Source organism: Lactuca serriola, chromosome 9, assembly GCF_051521515.1.
Source record: "Lactuca serriola cultivar US96UC23 chromosome 9, Lser_US96UC23_V15, whole genome shotgun sequence".
NCBI lineage: Eukaryota > Viridiplantae > Streptophyta > Magnoliopsida > Asterales > Asteraceae > Lactuca > Lactuca serriola.
The window spans coordinates 88,974,178-88,984,176 of record NC_136416.1 but is presented as its reverse complement, the minus strand read 5'-3'; the positions used below and the strand labels follow the sequence as shown (position 1 = coordinate 88,984,176).

The 9,999-nt window shown below is 31.4% G+C and overlaps 1 protein-coding gene across 1 annotated transcript; it reads right to left on the bottom strand.

Annotated features, from left to right (window-relative positions):
- Window positions 1–1,280: 1,280 nt before the first annotated feature.
- LOC145076753 (uncharacterized) lies at window positions 1,281–3,609 on the bottom strand. Its single transcript, XM_079022545.1, has 3 exons — window positions 3,250–3,609; window positions 2,772–3,161; window positions 1,281–2,082 (listed from the first exon to the last, which is right to left on the bottom strand). Exons 1-3 carry the CDS (start codon window positions 3,511–3,513, stop codon window positions 1,453–1,455), a joined length of 1,284 nt encoding a protein of 427 aa, XP_078878671.1. The 5' UTR covers window positions 3,514–3,609; the 3' UTR covers window positions 1,281–1,452.
- Between the last annotated feature and the right edge of the window lie 6,390 nt (window positions 3,610–9,999).

Below are 9,999 nucleotides of genomic sequence, written 5' to 3'. Positions count from 1 at the left end.
TAGAAAAACTTTGTGTGTGATGAGTAGCGTCTGGTACAGTTTAAAGTTTTTGGGGATGTTAGGCAGCTTGGTGTAGGTTTGAAAGGTTGCCACGACAACAGGTAGGGCTACCAAGGACATCACTGGTGACTGAGACGATGATAAAGAGGCTGACTGGCTGGCTACGTTGATCGGTCTGTCCTCCCCGTAAGTTGTTGAAAAATGTGCATTATTACGACGTTTGTTTCCGAATGTGTTTTGAGTGGGTTTGAAGCAACAAAAGTTTGAAGGATGGAGAGAGAGGATGAGTGGTCCTAGTGGGATGGTTGTGTAAGATGAGATCGAGAAAGACGTTGCTCCTCAAGAAGGAGCATAGATCGAGCTTGAAGAAACGTAGGAAGAGGGATACGGTGGTGGGTAATTGTGGCAATAATTTTTATGTTATGTGACAACCCATTGATCAGTACGCCACTAAATTCATGTCGGTTATTAGAGCATTAATATTTTCCAAACAATTGGAAAGCATGGTGTGAAGGTCGTTGTCGAGTTCAATTGCACAATCATCCTTGTAGTCGCGGAAGAGTTCCTCAAAACTTGTCGTTGTAGAGTGAATGGTCAATCCCTTTTTGAGATGGTTCAGTAGATCCACATCTTGACCAAGGAATCTAGTTTTTACCATTCCGAGACCGTTTGTCCAGTGGGGTCGAGGATCTATAAAGATATGTACCCGATACAATGAGCTTCAAAGAATTCACACCAAGCATCATAACAAACTCATTGATATCAAGAATGAGCAAAACATTGTCTTTGATGTTGTTAATCATGTAGAGATTTTAATTGGTGGAGGCTTATCAGCCGCGAGAGATACCTTGGGAAAGAAGCAAAGAAAATAGAAAAGAAAGAGAGATATATTGACAGAGAGAAGGGCGGCCGGTGGTACTGCTTGAGTAGCGGATCATAAATTTGATTAGATCTTTGATGCCATATATTTTTATTTTGAAGAGAAAATCTAATCTACTATTAAACTACTTTTTAATTCCACTTATCTTCATGACCAGATTTAAAACCTTAATCTTAAGGAGGAAGGCAATACCGGATACCGCTGGGCTAGAAGCCCATTGGTCATTGATTTCCATGAATGATTTCATTAGCATTAAAACGAATATATACAAATTACAATCGACAGGGGCTATAACTAAGACTACAAAATTAATTGACTAGGTATGTCACTATAATCACAATCTCATTAAACATTATATGCATGTTCACTGTGAAGTTAATATTAAATCAAGATTTAGAGATAATGGACAAAAAATCACTTTTATATCTCATTACAACTCCTTAGAATACAAAAATATACCGTATATGGGTTGGTAGCAAGCTCAAACAAACTTTCGAGTTCGTATATGTATATATAACACAAATATGTACAAAATAGATAAGTAGAAGTTAATTAAACAATGTCACAAGCCTTCAGGTCCTCCGATTTTCTCCAAGTGTTCGAGGATCAAAATCCACAACCTTAGAAACACCAACTTTTGAAAAAACGCCTCTACTCTTGGTGATTAATCGGGCATTCCTCGTGTCACCACTATCTACATTATCATCTGTTTCTTGATCATCAGTTTTCTTTAAGTCGCTAGGTGGCAAGAAACAGTCCATCGAAAGACCCTTTATGTTAAAATCCAACTCTTCAATCGTCCAAACCTCTTCCATTTTGGTTCGCGAATGGCTTTGTGAGTTCTCACCATATCGGAACAAGGAGACTAGTGTCCTGCCGCCATGAGCAATATTGATTCCGTCAACAGTTTGGTAATCTTGAATCGATGATTCCATGGTTGTTTCCCAGAAGACGTTGTCACTTCCATGAGCTTTGATTCTAATGAGATGCGAGTCTTTAAGATGGTGTAGAAGCCCTGTCTTTTGACTAAAATACCCCCAGATTGTGTGGTGGATGATCTCGACGTTTTTGCTGCTTCTTAGTTGTAAAGACGAAGGTTCTGCTTCAAGCTTTAAGACAAAGCAATCTTCTCCATTGATGGTCTTTTCTCCGGTGCAAATGGAGTTTGTGAACAAGTTGGCGGTTGCTCTTGGATCAAGACCCTATCAACATTCCAAAAAATGATTAATTTAATATTTTTATAGTATTGTTTTATGATAATTATTAATTTAATGAAAGGTGAAAACTGAAAAAAGTAGGGAAAATGGATGGCACATCGGGTTGTAGGGTGATGTAAACATGTACCTAAAGGTCAAATTATACCAACCCTAATTTGGTGATATTCAATTTAATTTGGTGCATCACCCACAACCGATGGTAGATGGTAGATACCACCCAATTAAACAACTCTTCCTTAATTAATACTTAAATCAAATTATTTTTTATCTTAGCTTTTAATTTACATAAATTCGTAAACTATATTAATTAATAAGACCTAAATTAGTGATGTTATTACTTAAAGCTTTATACTACTATTGAACTTTATAAAGCTTAGTTATATAATAAAACATTCATTTAAAGTTTAAAAAATTTAATTTTAATTGAGTTCAAATGGTTATTAAACTTTATATTTATTGTTTCTATTATAATTAAGTTCAATTTAATTCATTGAACATCAAATAGACCTTATGGTCTAATTATGTTTATGTAGTCAAACTGATATCTTTAGTGGAATTTGTTCTAGATTTTATCTTTATTAAAGTATATAAATGTAATTGATAAAGCAAAAGGGAAAATTGATGAGATAAACGTTTTAACATGTGTTGTGTCGAAAAAAAAAACGATAAAATACCTGCAAGGAACGACGGAGGGGTCTAGGGGGTCCACGTGACGCATGGGAATGGTGCCATGGAGTCTGTCTCCAAGCCAACTTTCCGTCGCTACCGGCGCTGATTTTAGCACCGGAAACCACCAGTTCTAATGACCAAAGGTCCGGCCTCTTTTGCCACAATACAAAACCACCCATTTCACCACAACCATTTCTCACACTCTTGATCTTCATCACACTACCACCAAGATTCAAACCGTTACAGTTCATGCTTATTCCATCTCCGGCAATGAACTCCGACGCCACCATCTTCACCTTCCCAACCGCAAACATGCTGTCAACAGAATCCAGAGCCCTTTCTCCTCCCGTCGCCGCTATATACTGCTGAACAATATATTTCGCCATTGAAGCCTCCTATAAACACAATCAAATTCATAAACTTTACACATATGTACACCACCAAGGACAAAACCACAAAACAATCGACGGGAAAATGACTTACGATGGGGTGGTCATTGATGTTTGATTTGATGGTGGCTGGTTGACCGGAGGAGATGGGAAGAGGTATGAGGGGTGCTCCGACGACACCTAGCAAGAGCTGAACCTCTGCATTCCGGCCACTGTCCGTTGCATGAGGTGTAATGACTGGTTTCAAGGTCCTCCATACGGCGTTGCTGTTGGCGTCGAAGGTCTCCTCCGGTATCGGAACTTCGAGCACTGTTTCAAGGCCATCTTCGTTATCCAAATTTGGACACAAAGTCCTCATTTTTTTTAGAGAGAGAGAGAAAAAGAGAAGGTTGTGATTGTGAAGGTGTTTGGGTTTAATTGTGAGGGATACTAAATGAAGGTAGTGACTTTGATGTAAAGTGAGGAGGCACAACATAGAAAATGAAACAACAACCACCGACCCCCCACCCTTTTGTATCGTCAAACTCATTCTCATAAGTCATATGTCGTGTCTGCACGCTCTCTAGATACAAATTTTTATGTTTAATATTAAAATAATGAAAATTAAAGATTGAATTTTTAAGTGATTTGAATGACATGTTATAACTGTTTTTCTGTTAATGGAAGGAATAATTAAATCTAATGATTAATTAATGGTGAATTAGGAATAGCCGGCGGGGGTATAATTGGAAGTGGTGGAGCGGGCATCGACACTTGCATGTTAGTGAAGATGCCGGGATGCATTTTGTAGTTTGTAATGGTGGCGCACCGGCAGCTAATTTGGCGGTTTGTGGGTTGTGGTGGTGACACGTATGAAGTTGAGAAATTGATAAATTCATTATTTTGCTTAAACAAATACCTTAACCATGTTTAAAGAAATACCTTAATCATGTCATGCACGTTCTCTTAGATTTTTGTGGGCCAAATTCAGTTATATCCATCACCCATTCTTAAGTTATGTTTATTTAGGTTATAATTTAAAGAAAATATTTAGATCTATTTTAACATACATTTTAAAGAGAAAAGTGCAAATGCTTTGGGCGGTTTATTTTTGTTTGGGTACCAATGAATTTTAAAATTATAAAATATTAATTATTTTAGCTTAGTTTTAGGCAATTTCTATACGTATATTCTCTCCATAAGAATATAATAGTGTTTGTATATCTAATGTGATTATTTATATAAGTGAATGAAATACTTATAATATAATAGTGTTTGTATACTTCTTGATGTTATTATTTATATTTGTACAGAAAAACCTATATAGTTGAAATATATATAAATATATGTTTTTTTAAATATAACAATAACATTATTGTTAAATTTAATATAATATATTAACTATTTTGAATTAGATGATAATATATACATCTATTGTAAATGTATAATTTCAATCGTTTGAATGACTTCTACTTGCGAGTTATTCATGAATAAAATTAAATACAATATATGGTTGAATGTATTTATAGTTGTTGTAAATATTAATTAATTTATTAAAATTTATTTGTTTAACTTTTAATTTCTATCATTACAATTATTGAAAACATCGAATATTGTTTTTTGATTTTAAAGGTAACAATATAATCATTTATATAGAGTTATTTTTAACTATTTTTATTATAAGTTATTTTAAGCTACTTATTTGAAAACTTTTAACGATTATAAAAATATCTTTAGGAAATATTTTAGTTAAATTGAGATTACAATTTAGTTTTTTCATTTAGCACTACAATTTATCACTTTTAACTATTCACAAAATATTCAATGAGTTTTTTAAGTGGAACTGAAATTATATTTAAGTTGACACTGTAATGTTATATTTAAATTAACAATTTAAGTATTTTGTCCAATCTGTTCAAAAGTTATAATTTTAAACTGATAATGGTTTATATACAATAACATATTAAATTTAATACATTAAGTATAATATGTTAAAAGTTAAAATCATAACTTTATAAGTAGAAGTAAAGATATTATTTTAATATTGAAATTTAGTTTATTTATAGTTACACTTTAGGTTTGATATTTATTTAACCTTATTAACCAAATTATAATAATTATTAGAAAGATATTATAATTTATCACTTTTAATTATTTACAAAATATTTTTTTGGGTTGTTTAAGTTAAACTAAAATTTATATTTAAGTTGACCATGTAATATGATATTTAAATTAATAATTTATGTATTTTATATAAATTGTTTAAAATTTATAGTTTTAAAATGATAATGGTTTACATCCAACAATATATTAAAATTAATAAATTAAGTATAATATGTAAAAAAGTTAAAAAATATAACTTTATATGTAGAAGTAAAGATATTTTTTAATATTGAAATTTAGTTTATATATGATTACACTTTAGGTTTGATATTTATTTAACATTATTAACTAACTTATAATCAATATTAGAAAGAAATTGAAAAGTCATGGGAGTTTCAAATGAATGTGGTGAAAGAAAAAATATATGGGAGTTTCAAATGAATGTGGTGAAAGGAAAAATGCTTTCTTTATAATATAGTATGAAAGGAAATACTTGTAGCACAACTTTAATTTGATTGTGGATATGATATTAAAACAATCTGTAACCCCTTTTTATGTGTGCCCGACATGAAGGTAAATATGTCAGTTAATGTAAATTAATGTAAGTAGCAGCTCCCTAACCATTAGTGCCATGAGGGAAATATATCCCATCTACAATCACAGTTATAATTATTGGGTTCTCTATTTCTTCCATAATTTTTGGTCATTTGTGAGCATTATAACAAATAATTATTATGATTTAGTTATATACCACTTTAAAGAGTATAAACAATAAGTAATATGTAATGTAAATGTTTGTTGTTTTTACCATAAATAATTAGTAAATATTATAACAAATATTGTTATGAGTTCTATGAGTATAGACTGTGTAGTATATACCACCTTAAAGAGAATAAATAATGAGTAATATGGAATGTAAATGCAAGTTGTTTTTACCACAAATAATGAAATAAAATTCTTTCCAGTGTCATTTCCTACTTTGTTCTTTAATATAGTTTCATATTTTATAACATGTTATCAGTATGATTTTATCATAGAGCTCTAATTTCTTATCGCTCTTGTTATTTTCAGGTATGTATTTTTTTATATGTTCACATGTATAATGCTTATAGGTTATTTTATAGAATTTCTTACCTCAAATTATGTGGTGAAACTATAACTGATAAAGACATGTTGGAGAAAAATTTCCTTACTTTTTATGTCATTAAAATGCTCTTGTAGCAAAAATATCGTGAGAAAGGTTTAAAAAAAATATTGTGAATTAATTACATGTATTCTTGTTACTGATGAAAAATCACCAATCACGCCCGACCAATTCTAGTCCATTCCCCGAAGTGAATGCAACATTATATAAGCCATATGTCTAACCGAGGTCGTGACGGTCGTCATAATTATCTTAACAATAACAAGATTGCAAGCAACCACCAGAAGTTGGAAAATAACAAAAACCCACATCCTAATGATAAAATTGGTCAACGAAAAATAAAAGTTAAAGATATTTGTCATCGATGTGGAATGACCGGTCATTTGTCTCGTACTTGCAGCTCTCCAAAGAATTTTGTTGATCTTTATCAAGCTACACTACAATCTAAAGAAAAAAAATATCGAATTTTTTTTTATTCAAAATGATTTTCACGAAGATCAACAAAAAATGGCACACATTTGGATGTTGTCGACTTTCTTGTCTACCTAGAAGGGACAAGTGGTGTCCTGAGAAATAATGTCATCACAATCTTATCAAAATAATAAAATATGGTTTTATTTCTCTTAGTCGAAAGTTTTTTTTTCTATTTATTTATTGAAGAGAAATATGGATATTCGCAAGAGAAATATGGAAGATATATGTCTTGCAAACAATATAACAACACATAACATTTTTAATAATAAAAAGTATTTTGTTTACTTATCAGTTGGAGAAACAAATGTTAATATAGTATCGAGTAGTGCAAAATGATTGAAAGCTCCAGAAGAGCGAATATAATATTACCATAAGGACAATAATTACAATTGGTGATGCATCATTTTCATCCAAGTCACCAAGAAATTTATTAAGTTTTAACGATATTCAATCTAACGGATATCATATTGAAAAAACTAATTATGGTAATAAAGAGTATCTCAATATTACAAAAATGATATCGGGTAAAAAAAAGTCTTTTAGAAAAGTACCCATATTGTCATCTTGATTGTATTATACAAATATTAGAATGATTGAATCTCATGTTATATGAAATAAAAGGTATGATAATGCCTTCAAAGTTTAGCATGAGCGGTTGGGCCATCACAGATCTATAATGATGTGTAGAATAATTAAAACTTCAAGTGTTCATTCCTTGAAAAACTAGAAGATTTTTCAAGCTAATGAATTGTCATGTGTTGCATGCTCTCAAGAAAAAATAATTTCTCGTCCATCATTGAACAAAGTTGGGTAAGAAAATACTAGTTTCTTAAAAAGAATTCTAGGAGATATATGTGGATGAATTCATCCACCATTTGGACCATTTAGATATTTTATGGTTTTAATCGACGCATCCACTAGATGGTCACACGCGTGCTTGTTTTCTAGTTGTAATTTCGCTTTTGAAGGATTAATTGCTCAAAAAATCCGCCTAATGGAACATTTTCTCGATTACGCAATTAAGAAAATTCGTCTTGACAATGCTGGAGAATTTACATCACAAGATTTTAATGACCATTGCCTTTCGACTGGGATAACTATTGAACATCCTGTTGCACATGTTCATACGCAAAATGGTCTTGCTGAGTCATTAACCAAATGCCTTCAGTTAATTTCAAGATCATTACTAATGTATTCTAAGCATCCTACATCGACATGGGGGCATGTAATTTTACATGCAACATCACTTATACACATCATACCAACGAGTTATCTTAAATTCTGATGGGTTTTATAGATAAAAAATATAATATTTTTGGTGGAAAACATAAAACCCTAAATTTGCAGACACCCTAAAGGATCTATGTTTTCACTATGATATGCAAACAACAATTTGAATTCAAGAACCCTAAAGTAGATTGTTATTTTTAAAATTAGAGAAAGGGTTATTAGAAAACATACCTTTTAGTTTGTTATTGTAAATAAACTTGAGTTCCTTTTTTGTAGAACTTCAGAAAGCTAACACTAGAAATCTCGTGCCTCTAATGGCTCACACCCAAACACTAGAAGTTGGAGGCTTATTGAAGATATAAGAGAAGGGAGATGATTTTCGAAATTCCATTGAGGAATAATGAGTGCCAAAAATATGAACCCAATGAGGGTTTATATAGGTGACTAGAGGGGCTTGGAAAAGGTTGGTTTCCTTGGATAAGCCTTTTCCCTTTTTCTTTCCCCCAAGTTTTCATAGAGCCCAAGAAAAGATTTATAAACCTTCCAGAACCCCTTAGAATTCTTCCAACCCTTAAATATGTTCTAGAATGACTCAATGCTCAATATTTTTAACATTGTCACCTTTAGTCTGTTCACTTTTAATTATTCCAATTATTCTCAAAATCAGTTCCAATTAATTTATGATTAATTTATAATTAACCAACATAATTTCGAATTAATATATATATATATATATATATATATATATCAAAACATATTAATAAATTATTTATTTTGATTTCTAGCTAATTCATTAATCATATAATAAATTACTAAATCAGTCTCTTTCTCCAAATAGCATTTCAGCCTCTTACTAGGTTTGAGGGAAACACAAAAGGAATTTTCTAATAATTTAATTTTATGATAATTTAGTTAATGGCTTAGACACCTAATCTAACAGTCTCCCACTTGGATATGTCTATAACTAAATTACAACTTCCAAATTAAACGTCAAAGTGTGCTTTCCGAAGCAACTATCAAACTTTGATCTAAACAAACATTGGTTCTTAGATAAGAGATCAAATATTCCTTTTTTCTATTATATATCATACATACAGGAGACATGGATTAGAATCAATCTCATCGTCCAATTTTTTTTCCTGATTTCTGATTTGTGATGACGACATAAGACTTCAAATTTAACTCATCAATTGATTCCTGGCTGGGCCCAACACTATAAGTTAACATCAAATCACTGAGCGACCCAAAGATATCGCTTTTCCCGTCATGGTAAAAGGAACGAATAAACTTTGACTTATATGCGTGTATCCTTTACTCACCAAATCATACATGATATTGCGTTTTATAACATCATGTTACTTATGCGTTTACTCAACACCAATGCACAATCGACTTGTAAGTACACATGAATGTTGTAGCAATACAATTGCTATGTCTGATTCCATTACAAAATCTATAATCCAATTCATGACAGTCATAATTCACTATTTACTTCCTAAAGTATGATCAACTTTGGAATTTGAATAATTAAAATTTTTGGGATGTAAAACATGCAAAACAAAAACACAAGAATAAATAATTGACAAAGACTGTAAACAAACTCATAAATAATATCTTTTATTTAATCACCAAAAGTCAAGTACACTTATTTGTCACAAGTTTCAAACTAATCATCTAACTACTAAAACTAATGTCATATCTCAATTCAATGCTCCTAGCATGTTGTCTATGCTTAATCCTACTCAAATCCTTTGTGAGAGGATTTGTATGATTATCTTCTAATGAGACTCTTTTCACTATGAGATGACCTTCTTCAACTCTATGTTTGATATAATGGTACTTTCTGCCGATATGTCTAGATTTTCCATGATCTCTCGGTTCTTTGGTTAAAGCAATCGCTCCTTAATTATCGCA